The sequence below is a fragment of the Micromys minutus genome (genome assembly GCF_963924665.1).
Source record: "Micromys minutus genome assembly, chromosome: 32".
Lineage (NCBI taxonomy): Eukaryota > Metazoa > Chordata > Mammalia > Rodentia > Muridae > Micromys > Micromys minutus.
The window spans coordinates 9189786-9215287 of NC_137967.1; the positions used below are offsets into that span (position 1 = coordinate 9189786).

Sequence of the window (25502 nt, forward strand, 5' to 3'; positions counted from 1 at the left end):
TTCTCTATTCCCTGTGTACAGAATTTTATGGTATGTGTTTTGGGGTACCAGCTGTGGTTCTTCACCCTCTGATTCCTCCCTCTCAGGGTGTCCGGATGTTAATGCTGGATCTCAGTGTTACAGCTCTCTTAGGCAAAGACCTTCTCTGACGGTGTTCAAGGGAACAGCTCGCTTAGATGACTTTAGCTCGTGTGCATAAGCTTTATTCGGGGTTGGCTTGTACCCATACACTTTATTCAGGACGAACCCAGGGTATATATGGACCTTAAAGAGTGGGAAGGAGTTTTCAGGGTAAACAAAAATCATTGGTTAGGGTTGTAAAGTTCTGTGAATGCCTCATTTGTATGACGAGGCATTTCAGGAATCCTAGGTCCTTGCTGGGCGGGTTCTGATTGGGGGGTAAAGGGAGGAAGTTGAACTTTCCAGGTTAGAGGGTGTTGGGGTTTGGGCTCCTCAGATAAGGTCAGAGAAGGGGAAGCCCTGCTGGTAAAGGGGGTCCTCCATTTTGCACTGAGCTCAGAGAAGCTATTTTGTCATGGTAGACTTTGACCTTCATTAGCAAGGTTTCCCCACACAGAATCATACATGTGAGACTCTTTTTAAGTTGATACCAGATTCAAGCAATAGTTTTGCTTAATTGTGGTCTCTACATGTAGGGCATCATGCTGCAAAGGTCCTTCTTTGATTTATTTTCTTTCCTTAACAATAGGAGTATTTTTGTTTTAGTCGTGAATGTTCTGTTCATTTTGCTGTGGCCCTAGAGGAAAAAGAAACCATGTAATATAAATACCATGACTTCATGAATATTATTGCTAAGAATATTTTCTTTTACTAAGATTATGGGTTTATTGAAACAAAAATATCAAGTAAATCTTAGTGCAGGTGGCAGGAGGTTACAGCTCCCTTCCTCGACTAAAAAAATCCAGCGATGTTGTACTATTAATGGTTGAAGTTCAAGATACGCTATTTCACTAAAAACAGATACATGTAAAATTGCCCCTGGTCTGGAACGTATCTGAGCTGGTGTGGTCCTTAACAGCCCCAAGCATTCTGCCAATAGCTCTTTCTTGGCCAAAGAAAGAGGGGCTGGAACCCTGTTCTCCACTGCATGCTTCAAGCCACTTTCAGCCAGCCAGCTTGGTGGCTGCTCGCCTCCCTGTCTCTGGTTCCTGTTGGGGCCAGTTTGCGTGCGTGTGTGCGTGCGTGTGTGCGTGCGTGCGGCTCTTGCCCAGAATTTCCGTGCAGCCTAGATTTGTCACTGCAGCCCAGCTTGCATAAAGCTGTCCGGTGGTCCCCGCCCTCAACTCCACTTCTCAGGAAGCAAACCTCAACCCTGGCCGTTTATGTTCTCAGTGTCAATGCTCTTTTGCACATCCCTCGCGCTCTGTCTTTAAGCGCTCTGGGCAGAAGAAGGCTGAAATGACCGTGTGCTGGTTTAGGAGACGTGTGCGTCCGCTTGCGAAGGTCTGGTTCTATGAAGGATGGGAATGAGACCTGTGGGGGAGCAGAGCTACGCTGGCCGAAGACATCAGTCACGAAATGATCCATTGTTGTTGTTTTACAGCACTGAGCTTTGGGTGGCTTGCTAGTAGATCCCACCCGGGGACTTACCTAGACCTAGAATGGGATTATTATGACAAATGGAACCGATGATGTCTGGCTTTTCATAAGCAAGTTCTTTGTCTCACCAGCAACGTTATCCTGCCTAGCGCTGGGGGAGGGGGTGGGGTGGGTGTAGTAAGGGCAAATGGAGGCTAGAGAGGAATCCGAAGCTCGCATCCACAAACCACACTACTGTTCTACCTTATAGAGCAAAGGATGAGATTTATAGCTGTCTACCGTCCTAGGGACAGTGGGGCAAATGCCAGGTCACATGTCCCCGCTCGTGGCAAACTTGGAATTCTCATGTCTCTGGGACTCTAGGCTCCTCTTGCGTGTCACAGATGGCGATACTCTCCGCGTTCTTTCCAGCGGCCCCGCTGCTCTTTGCAAGCTCACTAACTCTGCCAAGCTCATGCGACTTCCTTTCCAGAAAGTCACGATCCCGAGAGGGCTCCAGCTTGTGTCTTGGTAAGCTGACATTTGACACTGCTGGTGCTTCTCACGTGGATGAGGTGTGAGTTTTTCAGTTCAGCTACCACATCGGATTCGCCAGGAAAAAAGGGACAGGCAGGTCCCATTCAGACCCACGAGAGTGGATAAAGAAGCTGGGGTCTATGGTGGGAGTTGGCTCGGGCTGTCAAGGTTGTCTCTGGCAGGCTCGCGTTTCCATGGCGTGGTCCCTAATTGGTAGTTGTTAATTTCGAAGGCCCTGGAGTTTTTAGGAGGTGGAGCCTGGCAGGTAGAAGCAGTTCACTAGGACTTGGCCTTTGAAGGTTATCACCTACGCTGGACTCCGGGTAAAGCTTCAGTTTTCTTCTCTTCCGGAATGGAGTAGCGACATGCTCCCATCACCATGAGCTGCCTCGGTGTATTCTTCACGACGGACTGAGAAACCCCCCGAAACCAGGAGCCCAGACCAACTCTTCCTTTCTAAAACTGCAAAGTAACTTCTGAAGTTCTGAAGGCTGAAAAGTCTTAAAATGGGATCCGCAGGCCCAAGAACGAGAAAGGTCAGCCAGTGGCATTTTTCAGTGTGAACAGGATCTCCGGTGTCCAAGGGCAAGAGAAGGCAGATGTCTGGGCTTAAGAAGGGAGAGTAAACTGGGCCCTTCAACAAGTACTTAGGAATGGGGATCAATGTGCAGTGTCAACTAAACTACATGTGGAATCCTCATTTTTTTAAAACAACTTTTGGGGGTGCTGGGAACTGAATTTGGGTCCCCTGGAAGATCATTGTTCTCTCTCTCTCTATTTATTTATTTATTTTATGTAGACACATTATAGCATCACATTGTTGATGGTTGTGATCCACCATGTGGTTGCTGGGAATTGAACTCAGGACCTCTGGAAGAGCAGTCAGTGCTCTTAACTGCTGAGCCATCTCTCCAGCCCTCTTTTTTTTTTTTTTTTAAGATATATATATATATATATATATATATATATATATATATATATATATATATATATACTGTAACTATCTTCAGATACACCAGAAGAGAGCATCGAATCCCATCACAGATGGTTGTGATCCACCATGTGGTTGCTGGGAATTGAACTCAGGACCTCTGGAAGAGCAGTCAGTGCTCTTAACCGCTGAGCCATCTCTCCAGCACTATATTTATTTTTAACTGTGTGTATGTATTTTGTGTGTATGTGGGGGGGGGGCTTGTGCATGTGAAGAGGGTGTTGGATCCAAAATAGCCACCTGCAAGAGCAGCAAGTGCTCTTAACCTCTGCAACGTCTCTTTTAGCCTCAAGGGAGTCCCATCTTTGAGTGAACGTTTGAGGAAGTTTCCAGAGAGGTTTGACGGACAGATCTGTTCTAAGAGTCCTGTGGATTAGGGTTCTAGACTGGGTTGAAAAGGAAGGAAGTCAGAAGCCAGTTAGGAGCCAGCATTCTGTTTCTCTGCTTCTTGGTCTGTAGAGATGTGAAGATCCTGTCCCATACTCCTGTTACCATGAATTCTGCCATGCCTTCCCCCCACCAAGAACATTGCCTAAAGCACACACGGCTACTTGTGTTCTATGCCTCATTCAGGGGTTAGATTCTTTATAGAAGGATTGATAGAGTGAAGGAGAGCTTCCTTAGAAGCCTCCGAAAACTTGCATTTGTATAGAGTGATGTGTTCTCCTGAGAGTAACCACTTCAGCTACAAATCCATCGTCCTTAGACTGGAGCTGGGGGCCAGCCTTCTGTAGCACAGGGTCTGTGTGATCCCAGGGCTACTCACGTCAAAGACGAGTGGAAGGAGCTGCCCGTGGGCATTTCAGGGGTGGAGAGGAGTGATTGATATGATGGATACCAGATCTATTTTCTGGTTTGGGGTTGCTGTGACTGACATGACGAAAATGGCTGGCGTACGGAAGGAGGCGTTGGTTTCGGCTTCCCCATTCGAACCGTAAGTGCTGTTGGCAAACTGCATGTGCCCCTTGTACTTGCCGAGAGCTAACTCTGAGAGCAAGTCAGGACCCTCCCCCCCATCTCAGATCCACCCAGGTTTATCTCTCTTGTCCTTGGAGATGCTTTCTTGGGGCAGGCTGGCCTCAGTGCTTCTGTGACAGGGAGAGAGAAGAACAAACAGCTATAATTGCACCCTTGGGGACAGAGAGAAGGTGAACCACTTTCTAAAGGAAGTCACAATTATTTGTCCTGTGATAGGAAATACCGGAGGTGGGAACGGGAGGTGGGAAGCTCATCTGTGGAGAGAGCTCTCTCTCTGCTCTAGCTGGAAATATCCCAAACAGAACTTTAGCCTTTCTGACCGACTCAGCCCAGGCCTTAACCACATCTACCTGCTCTTTGCCACTAACTCCAGTTTTACTTCCTTTCCCAGTCGGGTTGCTCTGGTTAGCTCTGCTGGGTGTTGTAAGGGCCCGATTTATTTTACCAGCCTCTTGCTGTATGTTCTTTTGCTTGGTACATGTTTCAAAACTCACTCAAACAAAGCAAATCTATCATGGATCCTTTTCCGTAGGGAATACTGTTTCGGAGGGTTCAGTGTATTATGGCCGGGAGGCGTGGTCTGTCTGTCTCAGTTTACTTCATAGCTGAACACGAGGTAGAGAGTAACCGGAAGTGTCCGGGGATGCTATACCGAAGACTCACCCCATCCAACTACTTCCTCCTCTTAGGTACTACACCCTAAATTACGTGCTAGATTTTCTTCCTCTCCTTTTTCTTTAGGTTTTTCGAGACATGGTTTCTTTGTATAGCCTCAACTGTCCTGGAGCTCGCTCCGTAGACCAGGCTGGTCTCGAACCCAGAGATCCTCTCAGATTAGCACTACCTGTTAGGGACCAAGTATTGAAACCCATGGGGTCGGTTCGTATTCAAAGCACAGCACTAGGGAAGAAGCTTCTGAGGTGTCTGGGGGTTCAGGGATGCTGTTGTTTGGCAGGAGGCAAGACCAGTGCTTGGAGTTTGTGTTTCAGAGGTTGTTGCATCTGCTGGGAGAGAAATTCACATTTACCACCTTCCCCAATTGTCCCTGCCATTTCTTTTTTGATGCAAACGATAAAAGGATGAATAAGGACCTGTTCCTATATCCACGCACACTGTCAGGGACGAGGCCACAAGGGTAGACTAGGGGGCTGCCGAAAGGGCTGCGGGAGAAAGTGGGTCCACGAGATTATTTATTTATTTATTTTGAGACAGGGTTCTCATGTAGAGCTCTGGCTGGCCTGGAACTTACTGTGGACTAAGCAAGCGCAAAGCCATGCATTTGGTCCCCACGGTTAAACAAAACACCAGCATTAGAAAAGAAGTGGAACAGAGCAGCAGCTGTTCTTGAAAAAAAAAAGTGCTACACTGTGCATATGTAGTAACATAGTAATATTAATACAGCAGCTTAATATATATAAGGAACACTGTAATGTGTACAGTAATTAATACATACGCGGAATATAGTTGTATAGTGCGCATTTTAGCTCATTAAGCCACACTAGTTCATTAAAAGGCATGGGAAACAGCTGAATTTGATAAAATTAAATAAGTTTATGAAACAAGTCTCAGCGCTCATATTAAGTTCCTACCACCACAGGCAGTGCCAAGCGTCCCTCCGCCGGGCATCCTGAGCCTCAGCTTCCACCAGGCCCCGGAGGCCCTGTCCTCGCCATAGCCCCGCCCCCTGGGCGGAGCTTGAGAGATTCCCGGCGTGCTGCGCGGGCGGGGCGAGGGGCGGGGCGTGCGCGGAGGCGCGGAGGAGGCGCGGCTGCCGCGGGACGCTAAGCTGGGCCCGGTTGCGGGAGAGGAGCGTGGCGCGCCTGGTGTCGGGCCTGCTGCTCTGAGGCGGCAGCGGCGGCGGCGGCGGCGGCATGCGCGTGTGAGATGCGGCCGCGGGTAGCCGGGACGCGAGCGGCGGCCCCCGGGGCAGCGGCGAAAGTGAGCGCGGCCTCTTCAGAGAGAGGCGTGCGGTGCATGAGGGCGAGCGCGTGGGCGCTGGGCATCCGCCGGCCACGCCGCCTCCATAAACACTTGTTTAGGACTTGTTCGCCTCGCTGAGGCTGCGGTGCGGGACATGGAGCCCCCGTCCGAACCGGAGCCCGAGCCCCGGCCCCATGTAGAGGCCTCAGCCGCCGCTCCGCTGCGCGCACCAGAGGTGGCGCGGCTTCGCGAGGAGCAGGAAAAGGTAACAGGCCGCGCTTGGTTCCGGCCCTGGCCGGCTTCCGCATGCGGCCGCCCACTCTGTGCAGCCTCGAACGTGGCCAGCCCGCAGCGTGAGACCGAGATCTCCCCCTTCCCCCCCCACGCGCGAGCCGCGCAGCCGCGGGGACCACGGGAACCACGGGAGAAACTTTTGTCACGTGCATTTGTTGTCTTTTGGCGGTAGCCCTTTGACCTTCCCCGGAAGGGATGCGGGGAATACAGAGGATGCAGGGATAGGATATAGTCAGTTGACCAAGAACTGAGTGACAGCAGTTGTTGGTACTAAATAAAAATACGTGGGGATCTTTTTTTATTTTTTTATTTTATTTTTGGCGGGGGGATTACACTGAACAGCACTCCCTTTACCCCTTAGCTCTTTATTCCTTAAACGGTGCTAAAGTGCACACGAGCGTACACACACACACACACCCACACACACACACACACACACACACACACACACACGATATCCTTATTTGATTGAGCGTCCAAGTTTGACTACGTTGGTGATGATGCACTTCCTGTGCAGTCCCAGCTCTGGGGTTTAGTAGTCGACAAGAGGGAAGAAGGCCTTTGTTAAATTTTAACTTCAACCCTCCTTAAACGAATGTCCCCCCCCCCCTTTTTTTTTGAATTACCAGAGGAGAGGAGAATGCTTTGAATCTCTGAATGGGATTTTTTTTGTATTAGGAAGTGTTCTCTAGTTAAGAACTACAGTTTGAATTTTTTAATGTGAAAATGGCCTGTGGATTCTGTAGCTTTTCAAGTTGATTTTCTCTCCTGAAATGCCTTGAAACTCTTCGAAAAGCGACATTTAATTTGCTTAAATGCCCCCTGTCGCATTGTCAAGAGTATCATGCATTAGTAACAGTTTAGGGAGTTGCATCAAAGCCATAAGAATTTGAGAAGCTCTATTTTTCTATACTTAAATAGTTTGGTGGGTAAACTTTATTTGGATTTACTCCTTGAGAGTTGTACACGCATACATTTAGATCTTTTTCGTCCCTTCAGCTTACTCCCATTCCCTTCCATCGCCCTTCTAACTTCATGTCCTTTTTTCTTCACATCTTAGTCCAGCTAGTGCTGCCCATGTGTTCGGGTAGAACCACTGGAGCATGCTCAGCACAGCCCCATGCTCAGTCCTCCCTAAGCTGCTGTCAGTTCCACTAAGGGTGGGGCCTCGGGAGCTCCTATTTCATCTAAGCTTGACTTTCTGCTGTGAAACCCAAACTTTTTTTTTTTTTTTTTTACTAATGTATCTATGTAAAAATTTTCATGAAACATGGTTACAAAAATATACTAATGTTAACTCCCTGAAAGTTTTTCATAGATCCTGAGAAATCCCTCTTGGCTTAGAAACCACCTGTTAACAGACTCTAGGAGTCTTTCATACTTTGGTTGGCTCCCGCTGCTGGTGCAGGTTTTTCATTTTCCCCTAATTTATAATACAGCTGTTGGGTTTTACATTTATAGTTCTTTTTTCTTTTCTTAAATTAAAAAAAAAATTATTTATATAAGTACACTGTCACTGCCTTCTGACACACCGGAAGAGGGCATCAAATCCCATTAATGATGGTTGTGAGCCACCATGTGGGTGCTGGGAATTGAACTCAGGACCTTTGGAAGGGAAGTTAGTGCTCTTAACCACAGAGCCATCTCTCCAGTCCCCAAACTTGTAGTTCTTAAAGATGAGAGTTTAAAAGTTAACCCCGTTTAGTGTAATTTAAATTATAAGACATTTACATTTATTTATTTATGTATCTATTATGGCTCTAGGAGAGCTGTATTATCAGCCAACTTTTTGTTTTTGAAACTAGTTTTTTAAGTTGCCCAAGCTGGCCTTGAACTCCCACTATAGTCTAGCCTGTACTTAAAAGCTGTAAGTCTCTAGACTCAGCCTTCCAAGTAGGTGGGATTGATTACCTGTGACATCAGACTGGACTTCATCTGAATTTTTTTTTTTTAAAGGAGAAACAGGTTTAAAAGAAAAGAAAATAGAGGAAAAGAAGAAAGAAAAACCAAACCAAAACCAAGTCCTGCATATTGCCTCATTGTTACTTTGGACAAAAGGGTTTTTCCTTTCTTGTGAGACTGTGAAGTGTGGCAGGGTGTTACCACTGCCTTTAGTCCCTATGGAAAACACTTTTGCTTTCCTAGTGTAAAGTACGAGCAATTCTGATCAGCATCTTTCTCCCATGTGTCGAGCCTGGGTTTTATTCTGATGCTAGGGTGAGTGAAATACGAAGGTACTTCGGGGTGTTCTGAACAGCTTCTTGTGGTCAGTAGTATATTTGAGCAGAGCACCTGTCTTGGGATGCTAAACCCAGTAGGATACTGAATGCTCTCAGTGGATATGGACCTCAATACCTTTGTCCATCCTTTCTTGTGTTAATGTTAATTTGGCATATAAACTAAATGAGTTTCTGTTTGGGTTATGTGAAGTGCCTCACAGTTCACGAGAAAGCCCTTCAGTATTAAGGTACTATTTACTTAGTAGAAAAGTCTGCATTGATAGACAGGAGATTCACAAGGCCTTAACAAGATATGCTGGTTAGATAGCTGTGCTTTAGTTAGAATTTTGCACAGGGAAGCTTTGTTTTGTAAATAGTGAATTAATAATTTTGTGAGGGACTTTACTTAGATGTTAAAGCCAACCTAGTTTAACAGTCCTGCTGTCTCTGGTATGAAAGTAAAAGCATTTGACATCCCGAAGGTTAAGGGAAAAGTGTCATCGTTGCTTTGTATGTATGAGTGAATACTTCCTGTCAGCCATGAACTTCTCTGTTCCATGAGAGGGAATTAAACTGTCAACAGAACCTTTGGTGTGATGTGGTGTCTCCTTTTCTGGCTTTAGCTGCAGAAAGGGACCTGAGTTCCTTACATAGAGGCGTAGGGAGAGTCTCAGAGCCTGGCCTGAGAAGGCCTGTAGATAATGCTTAGGTGTTGTTGCCCTTGTTTCCTTCAGGTCCCACTAAGCGGACCAGCTTTTATTCGGGTCTCTCCTTATTTGGTTCTGGTTGATATTAGAGCACTGAATCTGAGGAGGAAAATTCAGCAGCTTGAAGAAAAGGGTCAACACAGTATGAAGGGGCACCGTCCCTGGTGACAGCATCTGAGGGGAGTGGGTAGGGTCATGATCAAGTATATTAGCACTGTTTGCACTTTCATGGATGCAGTCAGTGGTGAAAACACCCCCCCCCCCCATTTTTGTTGTTAAAATTTGTACTTATTTCTTTTTTTTTTCTTCTACTTTTTCTCTCCCTCCATCTGTCCTCTTTTCCTTTCTGAAAAACCAGTGTGTCATGAGCTATGCTGGCCTTGAACTGGACTGTCCGTGAACTCCTTCCTGATCTGGTGCCCCAGCCTCCCAGTCTGTGTCACTGAGACCTTTGCTCTTTCACCTCTAGGGGCTGGGATTAAGGGCAACCAGGGAGTTTTATTTTTTCAGTTAAACTGTTAGGTTGGCATTCAGAGTCATGATGGGTTTCATTATGGCATTTTTATCCTTCCCCTCCATCGTCTTTTTCATTTGGCAAGACATGTAAGAAGAGTTCCTGTGGTTTTGTTTAGAATGGGAAAAAACTGAAAGTCCTCCATTGCAGAGTTGGTTAAATAAGTCATGCATATCTTAAACAGGCACGACAAACTGTAGAACAGTAGGTGTGATGTGGATCCTGTTTTGCTTAGGCACTTACATAAATATTTACTTCATATAAAAGACCACCGTAGAAGGATGATGGTACTATTTTACCTAAAAGTTTGTAAAATTAGAATATTTCAGTTTTCCAATAAAGGTGTGGAAACTTAATTTTTGTGCAAACAAGTTTGTCATAACATCCTTAGTTGCTAATCAGTTTCTAAGCAAGAAAAATAACTATTGTGTAGGTTTTGAATACCAGTTACTTAGGTTTATTTCTTAGTTACTCTAGTGCTCATTAAGTTTGTGGAAAACATTGTCCAGGTATTTTCTTTTTAATTTTTCCTTTTCTCTTTAGAGATTTTGCTTAATTTTTCTGACAAAAGATGATAAAGAGAAACTCAGATTATCTTTTGTTTTATGTTTTATTTTGCTTTTGAGACAGGGTCTTGGTGTCTAGCCCTGGCTAGCTTTGCTAGTGCAGCCCTTTGCCTCAGCTTCCTCAGTACTGGAATTCAAGGTGTGTTCCCACAAAGGAAGATCAGTGTTGTGAGGTATTTAGAGGACGTTTTGGTAGAAGGATGTCCACTTCATGGAGCTTATGAGGACTGGGTTCCCTCAGACAAGACTGTGATGAAGTAATTTTGGCTCTTTGTTGCTTCCTACCCCCAGGCATCAGTGACAAAACCTTATGGAGGTATTTCTCAGACTATGCTGTGCAGGTTTCTTGCATGAAAGTCTCGTTAAACCTACTTCTTTCAGAATTGGCATTATGTGGAAATTTTGGTTTCTTGGCTGAGGCCATATTGCCTGGATAGCTGATTCATATCTACATGCTATTAGGTTTTACTGGTGGAGCTACAGTGAAATTTATTATCTGAAAGAACAAGGGTGCAGTGTGATTCCGTAGGTTCATTTTCAGGACAGCAGTGAGATTGGGAAGATCAGTAGGATAATTTCTTTACCACTGAGGGCCTGAAGTAATTATCATTTGGAATTTGAACTAGTTAATGCTCTCCCTATACTAGAATTAAATGCAGCAGAAATAAATATTTTAATCTTTTCTCAAAGGAGTACATCTATTTTAGCTTAATGGAAGATTTTCATTTTTGTCTTGGTAAATTTCTGTTGGTTTAAGGAGCTCTTTCACCCAGGTTGTTCGGTAGTTGGAACCCAAGTCAAAGGATTTAGTTACTTTAAACACTTGTTGAGTATTCCAGCATGCTGTGCTAAGCTCAGAGTTTCAAATGAGGAGGTCACTGTAGTGAAGATATGCAGAAGGCACCTTTATGTGTCTGATGGTAAGTGGCTGATGAGGATAAGCAGAAAGGTACAGGGAGGCAAGGACTGGTGGGGAATTATCCTTACATAAGCAACATGTCAGCATAGTGCAGTTTCATTAAAGCAGAAACCTCAGTTAGGTGGAGGTGAGCCTGTGTGGAAGACATTTGCGAGCAGAGTTTATGCAGATGGGAGAGGGACTGAGAGCACTGGCAGGCCTCTTCACTAAAGGGGTTTGAGTTTTATTTTTGCAAGAGGAGAAGCCATTGGGATACATTTGAGGCTTGAGTTGTAAATATCCTCTTGTCATGCATGTGTGAAGAAGGGAGGCTCAGGCTCACATTTCAGGGAGTCCATTCGTCTAGGCCAAGCATTGTGCTGGATGTTTATACAGTTGATGTTGGAGTCTTCACGAGTTTCCCAGGTGAATAATTTGGGCTGTTCGTAGTTTTTGCCTGGTCCATCTCATGGGGTACTTTTGTCTTTGGTTCTGCTTACATGGCTGTTTGCAGAAGAGGTTATACCGGTTTACATGCCTGCCAGCTGTGGTACACTGTCCAGCATGACTACATTTTTAATTATTCTGACACCTCTGGTGGTGTCCATCTCTTTCATAATTGCTACTCAGTCTGGTGGTGACTGAGGACGATTTCTTTCCAAGTGTATTTGAGCAGTTTTGACTTTTAGCTTCTGGAAAATAGGTACTGGTTGCTTTTCTACTTTCTGTGGGGATAGCTTTTTATATTCTAGTTGATTTGTAGTAATTGTTCATACATTTTTGATATGACTGCATTTTCAGTTACAGATTTTAAATTTTTTCCTGGTCTGTAATGTCCTTTGATGACCTTGAATTCTTGATTTTTATTTCCTTCGTTGTTAGTCTGTGTTTGATTGGGAATGGAACCCAGTACTGTGCCCATGAAGGCAAGCTCTTTACTACTGAACTCCAGTCCTGTTTCTAAGACATGGCTTCTACCCATGTTTTGGGCATATCCTCTTAATGCATAACCTTGCATTGAGACCAGTAGTCTGCTCACTATTGATTTGAGTACTTAGGGACTGAGGCGGTCTCACTTCTGCATTTAGGGGTTCAGTTACCACATCCCATCTACTAGGATGATTGTTCCCCCCCCCCCCCACTTTCTTGTCATCTTGGTTATGACAGGTCCTGGGTATAATTTGTTTCTCAAGTCTGTTCTGATGGCTTTGTTATTCTTGCAGCCAAAATTATTCAGCTGTAATCATTATGGCTTTCACAGTTGTCCTCCCCCAAATTCTTTATCATTGCTCTGTATGTGTTTGCACATGCGTGTTTTGATGTGTATGTGAGGTCAGCACTATTGGTTCTCTTTGCCTATTCAGTCATTTCCAGAATGGAACTCAGGTGGTCGTGCTTGCCTGGCAAATAAATGCCTTTAATCTGCTGATAGTGAGTAGTGGAAATTCAGTGGTAACTACTCAAGATTGCCTTGTCTTGCAAAGCCGTTTTGCTTTTGTTTGTTTTCCTGCCTTTGGCACTATTAGGCTCTTTATGTAAGAGCAAATATGATTTATGTAGTGTTCCTCGGGAGTAACTAACTACCTACAATAACTGATTTTTGGGAACAGCTATCTAGAATAACCATTAAAGACTGAGGTGATGTTGACTCTGTATATGCCTGCTTTTTGTCTTTCAGTAGAGCTAGAGAGCAAACCAAGCGTTTTGTGTGTGCTAAGTATGTGTGTGCTTTACCCACTGAGCTACGCTCCCTCAGTGCTTTTTAATTTTCTATTTTGAGACAGGATTTTGCTAACTAACCCAGGCTGGTTTCAAACTTGCAATCCTCCTGTCTCTGCCAAGTAGTGAATTAGAGACATGTACCAAATGTGCCCAGTTTATATTTGCTTCTTACCAGATGAAAGACATTTCCTTATAGTAGCTTTCTGAGAGCTTTAATGATTGAAAATTGAAGTTTAGAAAATGCTTTTTTTCTGAGTTGAAAAATTACAGGCAACTTATTGAATGGTGCTTATTTGATACTTCTGATATTGAAGTTATTTTTTCTTTGTTTTGAAACAGGGTCCTCCACTGTAGCCCAAATTGGCCTAGAGCTCTTTAGTGTCCCCAGTGTGGCTGTACTAACCAGCTATTTTCCTTTCTGTTAAATGGATATTATTTTATATGTGTGAGTGTTTTGCCTGCATACATGTATGCATAATCCCCAGTGAGATCAGAAAAGGCCATCAGTCCCCCTGGGACTGGAGTAATAGTATTGTTAGCAGCCATGGGGTTGCTGGGAACTGAGCCACAGGATCCTCTGCAAAACCAAGAAGAGCTCTTAACAATTGAACCATCTCTCCAGCTCTTTTATTTCCAAGGAAGGCAGAGTTGTAAGAATGCGTGCTATGTAGTGTGAGGTACATTTTGTAGGTGGGAGGTGTTCAGTCCTCACTGCTTGCAAGTTCTGTTTTCCTTTGAAGCTCTTGCTCTTGGTGCTTTGTACTGTGCCAGTCAGGAGCCATGACAAAATGCAGCCTCGGCCTCAGATTCAGGGACTTCTTACATGCAGTGTTTCAAGGTGGGAAAACTTCTCATTGTGTCTGTATCTTTTCTAGATCAGAACAAAACTGATTTATGGCCCTACAATGTAGGAGGTGAAGAGTGAAGGAAGTGCCTAGAATCTGTTTGGTGGTTGTATTTGGTTTTATCTTTGTTCTTCATTTGGGTTTGAAAGTAGGGTCTGGACTGTTTGAAATTGTGTTCAGCTATCGAAGAGTGTGTGTTGCGCTTGTAGGAGACAGGAGTTTGGTTCCTGGCTACAAGCAGCTACATTCAGGTGCACATACACACAGAACCAAAGATTACACAAATGAACTTCTATATAAGTAGTTAATGTCTTTTGTGTGCATATCCACCACTGGGAGGACAAACACCATGACAGTTAAACTAGAAAGGTAGTTTACTACCGATAACTCCTTTCCTGACTCATGTTGCTATCTGCATTCAGTTCTTTCTCCACCAGTGTTTTCTATTTGTTATACTGTAACTACAAGATTTTGTTTACATACACACATAGATTCCACATTTGAGGGAGAATATTTTTTTTCTGAGATTGTGTTACTACAATATCATGCATTCTAAGGCTATACATTTTCCTGCAAATCTTGTGATTGCATTTTTTTTTAAACTGAATGGTATCACATATCCCATTTACACCCCCCCCCCCATTTTTACTTTAAGTATGTATAGGTAAGCTTTATCTTTCTTTAAGAGGACTAATAGCAATACTTCTATGTTAATCTTGCCAGTTCTGGGATCACGGGCCTGGTAAGTAAGTGTCAGTTTCTGTGCATGTGTGTGTTCAGGTGTGTACCTTTTTAAATGTGGGGTTGGGACTCAAACTTTACTGACTGAGCCAGCCCCACTCTAAGTATATTTTAGTATATAATATAGTAATAATATTTCATGCAGAAGATATTTAAGAATACTGCACATACCATTCTAGAAGGAAGGAGAGTCTAGGTGTCTGAATGTCACTACAGGATGAAGTTGTCTTTGAGTGACTCGGTTGGTCTTTTCTTCCCTTCCTTTCTCAGGCCTGTGCTGTTTACTTGATTATTCTCCCCTTCTTTAACTTAACTCCAACAGTTAACTTAACTCCAACATCCATTATCTCTAGATCCAGAGTTCTTCCTGCACTGGAGTGGTTATTTCTAGTACTTAGTGATACAAGGTAAACCCTTGGCAGTTCCCTGCACTCAAACCCATTTCCTGTGTCTTTAAGGTTTTTGACAACCTTGGTGTCAAAGAGCTTTAAAATTTTTTTTCTTAAAGCTTGTGATTGCTGTCTCTCTAATGTCTAAGGATGTTGCCTAACTCTTTACCTATGGCCATTTGTGTATCCTCTTGGGGAAATTTCTGTTCACATCCCTTACTGTGTTTTAATTGGTCTGTCATTTTGTTGTTGAGTTACAAGAATTCTGTATATATGGATATTAAACTCTAATATGTACTTTTACAGTGCTTTTTTTTAAAGCTTATCTTTCTGATAACATCCTTCAGTGCACAAAAGTTTTAAGTTTTCTTTAAACTTTTTAAAAAAAGATTCATTTATTTTACTCATGAGTATATAGTACCTGTCTTCATGCACACGAGAAGAGGGTATCGGGTTGTACTGCAGATGGCTGTGAGCCACCGTGTGGTTGCTGGGAATTGAACTCAGGACCTCTGGAAGAGCAGTCAGTGCTCTAACCACTGAGCCATCCCTCCAGCGCCTTCTTTAAACTTTTAATTTACTATTGTATGCATGTGTGCCATGGCGTGTACATGGAGGTTAGAGTGTGTCTTTTTCCTGTTGTCTTTCTGTGGATTCTGGGGATTGAACTTGGGTGACCATGTTTGGTTATCAAACACACTTTTACCCATTGAGCCACCTTAAAAGCCTAAAATACAGGATTTTCTCTATGATATTTCTCTCTCTCTCTCTCTCTCTCTCTCTCTCTCTCTGGTTTCTTTTCTCTTCCATAATTAACTCTTTTTGAGGTGAACATTTGCATTGTGTTGACTTTATTAATATTTGCTTCTAAATCTCACTTTGGTTTTATGACTATATAAAACATTTACATGGTTCAAAATCACAACTTTAAAAAATATGTATATATGTATGTATGTATGTATGTATGTATGTATGTATGTATGTCTGCCATTATAGATAACTTTTTAATTTTTACCTCATTGTGTCCCATCCTTTAAACTACACAAGTGTATATGACCTTCATCTCCACCCTGCTTCCTCACACAAAGGTAGTACAATCTATTTTGCTTCTTTTTTAAAAATTATTTAGTTTTATTTTATGTTCATTGGTGTTTTGATTGCATATTTCTATATGAGGGTTTCAGATCCCCTGGAACAGTTACAGTTGTGAGCTGACGTATGGGTGCTGGGAACTGAACTCAGGTCCTCTGGAATAGCAGCCACTGCTCTTAACCACAGAGCCATCTCTCCAGCTCCTCTTGTTTATCTTATTAAATGAAATACCTGGTAATTTTCTAGTTTCTAGAGATACCTTAGTGTATTTCATAGTTGTCTAATACTCCACTGTATAAGGTAATCATCATTTTCTGTTACTAAACTTTTTAATTTTCATGTTATTAATGTGTACTGTTATACAAAATTGTAAAGTAACAGGTTCCGCTGCCCTGTTTTCCTCCTGCATGTAATGTACTTTGACCGTATCTTCTTGTGTGCTTCTATCCCTTTTCTCTTCTCCAGTGGTCTTCCTTTTGCTTTCCCGTCTTCCCCTGACTCCAGTCTGCAGTCTCCACTTGAAAAACAAAACAAAACAAACAACAAAACCAAGAATTTGTCTGAATCTGGCCTGTTTTCCCTCACACAATGATGCCATGAATTTATTTGCAGACATGAGTTTTCCTTCTTTCTTAGTGCTGAATAGAGGGTTTTTTGTTTGCTTTTTCGAGACCGGGTCTCTACCCAGGCTCATGTTGAACTGCCTGTGCACCTAAGGATGACTTCATTCACCGATCCCCCTCTTCACTTCCCCAGTGCCGAGACTGCAGGTTGTGCCAGGGTGCCTGGTTTCATAGTGTCTTGGGCATTGACCTCAAGGCTTTGTGCATGATAGGCAAGCTTAACCTGGGCTATATTCCTTCCCCCCAATAGTGTTTTTGTGTATCATTTTCTTTATTTAGACATGTGGTGTTGATCAGACTGATCCCATGTCTTTGCTGTTGTGGTGTGGCTAGTGCAGCAGTAAAGGCTATGCTCATAATTTATTGTATGCTGCCTTTGATTCTTACCACGATGTTGTGTATGTGTGTGCTTTCTCAATGCCTATTACTATAGTGATTGCATAGTCTACATTCTCACTGAGCAAATCATTGTTCTCTCTCCTTCCCTCCCTCCGTCCCTCCCTTCCTCTTCTCTAGTTTTTTGAGACAGGGTTTTTCTGCATATTTCTAGCTGTCCTTGAACTCACTCTGTAGACCAGATTTACCTCACAGATTTACTTCTCTGCCTTCCTAGTGCTGGGATTAAAGGTGTGCACCACTGCCTCTTGGTGAAAACATTTGTTTTTTTAAAAAAATTATGTATATGTGTGCCTGCATGAGTTTATGTATACTACATGCAGGCAGGTGCCCTTGCTAGAAGACGGTGTTGGATCCCCAGGAACTGAAGTTATACACAGTGTGAGCCCCCCCCCCTCCCCCGTGTGGGTGCTGGGGAACTGAACTGAGATTTCTGGGAGAGCAGCAAGTATTCTTACCTGCAGAGCCACCTCTCTAGCCCCTTTTAATAGTATGCCAATTGTTTGGAAGATTTGTTAATGGAATTTTCAGGGCTACCTATAGTTTCTGAGAGATTGCACATTTAAAAAGACAATTTTTTAAAATAAACCTTTTTAAAAGATTTATAAGTACACTGTCGTTGTCTTCACACACACCAGAAGAGGGCATCAGAACTCATTACAGAGGGTTGTGAGCCACGATGTGGTTGCTGGGATTTGAATTCAGGACCTCTGGAAGAGCAGTCAGTATGCTCTTAACTACTGAGCCATTTCTCCAGCCTGACAAATTTGTTTTTTAAAGGACTGTTTAAATTTTCCATTTCTTAATGTGTCAGTTTAAGAAAGTAATTATATATATGTGTGTGTGTGTGTGTGTGTATAAATATAAAATATATATAATATATAATACATGTAATATATGTATTATACACATGTAATTTGAGACCAGTAGTTTGATACCTGTTTTTAAAAAATGCTGTTATTTATAATTTGATTTGTCTTCCTAGGAGTTTATGTGGCAATGAAATTGTCTCAAGTATTAACTTTTGGCCTTGTTATGTTTTTTCTCTTTTCTTCATCAATTCTGCTTTAATTTTTTTTTTCCCTTTAAGGATTTTTTTCTCCCCCCCTTTTTTTAAAAGATCATTAACATTTACTTTTTTCTTACATATTTTGCATTTTGAGTTTTTCTTATCATTGCCATAGGTACCTTAACATATATTTTAGGTTGTTTTTATTGTCAGTTAAAACTTATCGTTTGCCTATTTATTTATTTATTTATTTATTTATTTATTTATTTATTTATTTATGATTGTATAACCTTTTTGTTTCTTTTCTTTTTCCCTGTGTTTGGTCATGTGCTTCTGTTTGTGGCATTGTAGTCATTTTGGGTTAGCTGCAGGGATGGCAAATGTTTCTGAAGATGGTCTTCTGGGAGAGACCTCACCTGCCTATAGGTAGACGGTGTGTGCTGACCATGGTTAGCCTACTCTGGCAGAGCTGAATGGAGGAGGGCCAAGGGCCTCCTTTAGTGACGCCTGCTATTTTTGGTTCTTTCTGGACTTTGAGAGTATGGCTTGTTCACAGTTTTTGGAAGCTTCTGGATTCTTTAGTTTTTGTTTTATTCCAACCTCTTCCCAAAGTTTGGTTTAGCTTTAGGCCTTTTTAGCTTTAGGATTTGACAGGTGTCTTTGGATAGAAACTAGCCATATGTTTATGCACTCTCAGGGCTCATTTTATTTTTCTGCCTTGTCAAATACTCCTGTCTGCTTAGGACCTGTCATAATGCTGAGCCTAGGCACAGACTTGCCTGAGAAACCACAGTGTCAGAGTTCAGCTCTCTTTTCCTAGTTCTTTCTAAATTCCCAGTCCCCTTTTTGTTACTTTGACAACCCTTGGCTGCCTTTAAAAGTATGATTCCTTTTTAAAAAAATTTACTTAATTTGGTGTTTCCAATTTTTAATGAGTTTTAAACTTTTATAGCTAACTTAATTTTTTCTTACAGTCTGATTGACAGTGGTGTATCTTTTAAGTGCAGAATGGAATTTCAGATTTAGGGTTTTTTTTTTTTTTTTTTTTTTTTTGTATTACTAGTGAGTTACCCTCCACCTTTGTTTTAACTATTTGTACTCATTGTTTAATGAATTGTTTCTTTTGAGTGTCACAGCCATATTGTTATCCTAATCTGTGTGACAAGTTTCACCACACTGGCTTTCTTAAGTCAACTGTAAGCCACAGAAATTCTTGAAGGGAATTTCCAGGAGAATTGACTGTGTGTGGGAAGACAGACAGACAGACAGATGGACACACACACACACACACACACACACACACACAGACACACACACACACACAGTGAGTTAGTTTTGTTGGCTTGCACATTTATTTTGTTTCCAGCTGTCTAGGTGGCTCCTATTCGTGGAGCTCATCTCTTCTGAGTGCCTTGATCCTTATATCCAAAATGGTTCAGTTGGGTTTGGTAGCAGCAGGCATGGGTCCTCTGGGGGCTGTAGCTGCTCAAAAGGAGTTCTGTGAGGGTCTCTTCTTAGTGGAAACAGAATAGTGTTCCCAGAGGAAGGTATGCAAGTGGACGGGAAATGACCGATGTTCCTAGTCAAACAGTAGGTCTACGAGCTGTCCAGATAGACCTCTGCTCCAGAAGTATATAGCTTAATCCTCTATAGTCATAAAACCTGTAAAGTACTGGAGCAGAGCTACCTGTGAAATGACCACACATTGTCATAATGGGCCACCCAGTAATCAGGTTTCATTGCAAATGTTGTATTTACAGGGGCATTCCATAACAGTGTATACATACATACATACATACATACATACATACACACACACACACATATATATATATACTGAGTACTAAAATGTATCAAATTCTTTTCTGTTTTGGAGACAGGGTCTTATGTATGAGATTAGTTATAGCTGAAGATGACCTTGAATTTCTGATTTTCTTCTTCCCAGTGCTGGGATTACAGGTGTGTAATCCTCATTGTTGAACTGGATATTGCACCTCAGTCCCCATTCATGCTTGGCAAACGGTCTACCAAGTTAGATCTTTATGCCCTAAAACACACCAAACTCTTAAGTGGGAATAAAATCTATTTCTGAACCATTTGGCTTGTGGTAATAGAGCCACCCTTTTTTTTTTTTTTTTTTTTTTGGTTTTTGTTTTTGAGACGGATTTTCCCTGTGTAGCCCTGGCTGTCCTGGAGCTCAGAGGTCCTGCCTCTGCCTCCAGTGTCCAGTGTGTTGGGGGCCACCACCACTAGGTGAGCCACACAGCCTCTGTGGATGTGACCTCTACCTCCTGGAGCTTTCAGCTAGTTTCAGCTGAGTTTCCTAAACACCTAATTTAAATAATTCCAGGAACACTTGTCTTCATTCTCAAAAATGCCACAGATTGTACATGTAACATTATCAGTAACATAGAAGATGTGTGTTAGCCGAACACTTGGGATTGTGAGTGACAAATCATGAGGGATGGAGTCCTAATAAGAGGGTCAGGAAGTGAGGGAGTGAGGCAGGCACCAGAGTGAGAGGAGAGGGAGCTCTCCCAGACCTGGGTTAGAGAACTGTGCAAAAATTGGGGTTCACCTTTACTCCCTTTTACTTTATCTGAGCTAAAACTTAGCATTGAATTATTTGAGGATATGCTGTGGTGTAGCTGGATTTAGAGAGTTGGTGGCGTTTCACTTTGGCTACATGTTTAGAGTACAGTTGGCTTGTTTTTTAATGGTGAGGGTTTTTAAAAGAAATTTTTATTTATTTTATGTATGAATACATTGTGGATGTCTTTAGACACACCAGAAGAGGGCATCAGATCTCATTACACATGGTTGTGAGCCACCATGTGGTTGCTGGGATTTGAACTTAGGACTTTTGGAAGAGCAGTCAGTGCTCTAACCACTGAGCCATCTCTGCAGCCCAGGCCCCCCCTTTTTTTTTTTTTTAATTTTTTATCTCATACGCATTTTTTGCCTGTATTTTTATTTGTTTGAGGGCATTACAGACCACAGACAGGAATTACAGACAGTTGTGAACTGCCTTGTCGGCGCTGGAATTAGAACCCAGGTCTTCTGGAAGAGCAGCCAGTGCTCTTCACTGCTGAGGCATCTCCAGCGCTGCGGTAACTGTGAGCAACCTATTTGGGAGCTGAGTCTTGAAGCTTGCAGTCCTGCAAGAGAAGCCGACCTAATGAATTTAGACAGACTGTAGAGTTGCTCCCAAACTTCTCTTCATACAGTAACCTGAGTAGGAAGACTGTGCGGTTACGGGCAGTGTAAACGGTTTTAGAAGTGAAGGAAGGCTTCCTGAAACAAGGTCAGAGGTTAGAAGTGTAACTTTGTAGATGCTCCATCAGTCCAACTTTGCTGCGTTGCTGCACTTGGAGATTGAATGGGTCGATGCCCCCTTGTGGCCCATCGTCAGAATAACCAGCACAGACACAGACAAGCACGCGAGCGCTCACTGCATGTTAAACCTTCCTTCCTTCACAAGTAACATTTAAAAAGTCACTTCTGAGGAAAACCATATATTTTGTTCTTTTTCTTTTTTCCTTTGCACAGTTTCACAGCTTTACAATTTATCATGCAGAATTTTGACCCTTTAAAGACAGGCTGTGTGGGTGCTGTGCTGAGGCTGTGGAGACGTGGCAGCAATTAAACTCTGCCAGGTTGGAGGCAGGTGTGTCCAAGGAATGGTGCGTTTGGGGGCAGGTAGTTGTTTAAATCTGATTTCATGCGGCCACTTCCAGGATGAGAGTTATTTCATCTCAGAAAGCAGGCTTCCTTTCCTTAGAAAGAGGTCACTGGAGTGTTTGAGTGGACTGTCATATGAAATCTTGTTATAAATCTTAGTTCTGTACCTGAGTGTACAGATGATTGCGTACCCATTGGGTTGTTAATGATAATTTGTTTAAACTGGTGGGTCAGGTCAGCTTCCCTTTTATTTACTGTGGCCTTATTGCTATGTTATTGAAAAATACATATTCATAAATATGTAGTTATTAAAGAATGTCCTAGGTTAATTACTTTAGTAGTACTGTTCTACCACATAACTTTTTATATAAATATTACAGCGACTTTTAAGGTATATTTGTAAGTTCGGACACTTAATATTTAAAAACAGAACAGAGCTGGTGTCGGTTCTTCCATAAGGACCTTACTTTCATGGAGGTCAACAGAGGATGGAAATGCCTTTTTGTTGTTTGCCTTTTTTTGGAGACTTGCCTATAGAATCAGATCCCTGTCTTATGCTCATTCATTCAATATTCTGAGAAATTAGCATGAGTTCCTTGGCAGAGGAAATTAAGTTGGTGTTACCTTCACAGAAAAACTGTTTTTAAAACTCAGGTACATTCAACTTTGAATATGGATTTTCAAATCTTGTTTAGATTTTTCCCCTTGGCAGTTAAATTAAAAATATCTCAAAATATAACTATATACATGCACATGTGTGTACATATATGTGCACATAATACATTTTAAAAAATGCTTATAAATATTTAAACTTGGCCATAAGAGACTCACCACCCAGTTATTCCATGCATTTCCACATCTGCCTCCTGTGAAAATGTCCTCTGACTTCCAGAGCCCTCCTTCTGTTGTGCAGTGTGTCTGCTGCTCTGGATGTGGGACCCAGAAAGACTGCACACATAAAGCAGGATTTTGATAGTGAGGATGTTATGTGTACACTATGACATGGAGTTCTGTTGCTGGTCTGTCTTTGACTATCTTCTTAGGAGACTATTTTAGGAAAGAAGGGGTGGGGAGTGGGGAAGCGTGACCGGAACCAGGCAGAGGAGCTGTGTGGGTGATGGTAAGAACACATGCCATGCTACCAGCAGCTTGTTTTTAAACATGAAAAGCATGTGTGCCAAATTTACATATTTACTAATTAAAAAGGCTTCCTGGAAACATTAAGTAGACTATCTTCCATAACCTTTAACACCATCACTAATGGATATAGCCTAGAAAATTTCATTGAAGGTCCTTTAAATAATGTAAATGATTATGAATATGTAACTAGTTAATATGCAGCTACGAAAGGATTATCATGTAGAGGTTAATGAACACTCTGCTCTTACGGGTTGCAGGGCTTTTTCCCTTGTGCTTTTGGCTCCCCTCATGCTTGGAGACACTGGTGCTGGGACTGGAAACACCCTGACTGGTTTTGTGTCTCATCTAAATGGGTTCTTAAAAAGAAACAACTTAAATTTTTTTTTTTTTTTTTTTTTTTGGCAAGGATTTGTTTTTATTTTTAATTTACATTTAATTTTGTCTTTTATAATTACTGGCAGATCAGAAACAGTGAGATGGAGTGGTGTGGCTTTAGTGGACCTTCAGATGTTAAGTCAGTGCCACTGTATTAAATGTTGCTGTGTGATTGGTCTTATGGTAGCTCTTCATTCGGTAGAGACTTTTCATGTTGAGTTAATGTGCAGCATGGCCAGGTATCTGACAGCATGTATTTTGATTCAGGATTGTTGCCTTAGTACTTAAAATGTTCAAAAGGGAGGACATTTATTTTAGGAATTAAATGTTATAATAGAGGAATTTAGTGACAACCCCTAAACAATTGGGATTTTTTTTTTTTCTTTTTGAGGAGTGAAACATTTTGCATATATAGGGGGACTGACTGAGAGCCTGGAGCTGGAGCTGCAACCAGGCCATGCAGCAGTCTTCCCAGATGGCCTCAGCATTCTCCCGTTTGTGTCTTAGTTTCTCTGCGGTGGCAGTCTAGCATTAACAGTTCAGTTTGTGAAAATATTAATTTAAAGATTTCCATTTAACTGTTATTTTTTCTAATCACATTTTTTTCCTGTGCTAATAGACAGTTTTGCTTTTTTAGTATTTAAATTTGAGAATCCACTGAAATATCTTAAAGGAAAGCAAGTAACTTTTACGTTTAATTCCATTCTTGTAATATTGTAAATAGCTCAGATTGGGTGGTGAGTGTATATAATTTTACTGTAATTTATTGGTGGGGGAATGAGCTGTTCAGAGCATCCCGTTATCCTAAGTATTTCTTCTGGAGAACAGTAGAAAAATAAGTTCATTTTTAATACATCAGAATAAAAATCACAGGTGAAAACATTTGGAGATAAGGTGACAAAATAAAATATTTTCACTACTGTCATTTTTTCCCCCTGCTGAACCATGGATGTTACATCGGTTTCTTGTTATTTATAATCCTTGTGTATTCTAGAAAATACGTAACATTGAAAATGGTCTTTAGATTGTACAAAATGCTAGTTATCTAATATCATATGTCACCTAATAGTTATGGAGCAGGTTTGCACCATGTCTGGATTGGAGAGCTGTAGTTTGTTCTGCAGTTATCAGCCTGCGTTAGGGAGCTGTGATAAAGTGCACTGCTTAAAACCCAGCATCCCATCTCTGTACCTCCTGACAAGTAAAAATGTACACGGAGATGTTAGTGAATCTGTTAAGACACTGTTTTAGCTTTCTGGCTGATTTTCTATCTCTGTACCTAGCCGTGTGTTTTCATGAGTAGTTGTCTGTTTTCATGACAGGTGGTCACTAACTGCCAAGAGAAAATCCAGCATTGGTGAGTGAAAGACTCTTTATTATAATTCTGAAATATAGAGGAAGTCACTTGTGTTTAAATAATGATGTGTACTGGGGTATGTGGGGTAAGTGTGTGCATGTGTGTTTGTGTGCATGTGCCTGTGTACATGTATGTGTGGGGGAGAGAGCCAGAGTGCAACAATTGAAATTTGGTGATCTCCATTTTGAATGCCTTTGATACTGATTTACATTGTCTTTAACCCTTCTCTGAGTTTCATATTTATCAGTTTTCTAGAGTTTTGCCACCTTTTAATTAAAAAAAATTGAATAATAATATTCTCATTTTGAAGTAGAAACTGAGACTTTAAAAACAACTCTGTAGATATTTCTTAATGTTTGTAGTAGAAAATAATCGGATTCAATTGTTTCAAAAAACAATGTTGGAAATAGGGCGCAGATAGATTCTTCCAAGTCTGAAAGAGCTGATCAGTCTGCATTTAGAGACTGCTTTATGGCCTGCACTTTTGTCTGTTTTGATGTGCTAATCTATAGTTAATAGGACAACGCCTGGTAAAGAATGTGCTTTCTCTTCCACGGCCTCTGAGGAAAACGCTCAATTTAATGGTGAATAAAATCTCATATTAGGAGTTGTCATGAGGTATGGCTGTTGATCTTACAGATATCAAATTACAGTCTATCCATGCTGTGTTTACGAAGATTTTACTGAGAGAACAACAGGAGCTGTCCTGATTATTGTCTGCAGGGTTATTGCAAAATCGTCATAACTGCCCCTTTAGTGGGGAGATTAAACCTTCGGTTATACACCATCAAGCATATAATATTTTAAATTTATTTTAAAAGGCATTTTCTTCATGCCTGAGAGATCTCCAAGGAAATAATTTATAGTTAGTGTATATCAAATGTTTTTGGTTTAAATGCACATAGGCTGCAAGCAATGGATAAGAGTGAAGATCAGTGCCATCTGTACCCATCTTCTTATTCAATTTGG

The 25502-nt window shown here is 41.9% G+C and overlaps 1 protein-coding gene across 3 annotated transcripts in view; it reads left to right on the forward strand.

The window, feature by feature from the left end:
* The first annotated feature begins 2483 nt into the window (after window positions 1-2483).
* URI1 (URI1 prefoldin like chaperone) overlaps window positions 2484-25502 on the forward strand; it is a 55903-nt gene continuing 32884 nt past the window's right edge. For 2 of the 3 annotated variants that reach the window (XM_080908883.1, XM_080908884.1), the window contains exons 1-2: window positions 5814-6230; window positions 24499-24533. In XM_080908883.1, the coding sequence (XP_080765009.1) occupies window positions 6120-6230; window positions 24499-24533 (146 nt within the window). In that variant the 5' untranslated portion in view covers window positions 5814-6119. Of the gene's footprint in view, window positions 2613-5813; window positions 6231-24498; window positions 24534-25502 lie in introns of those variants that run through there. The other variant, XM_080908885.1, reaches the window with a different exon arrangement.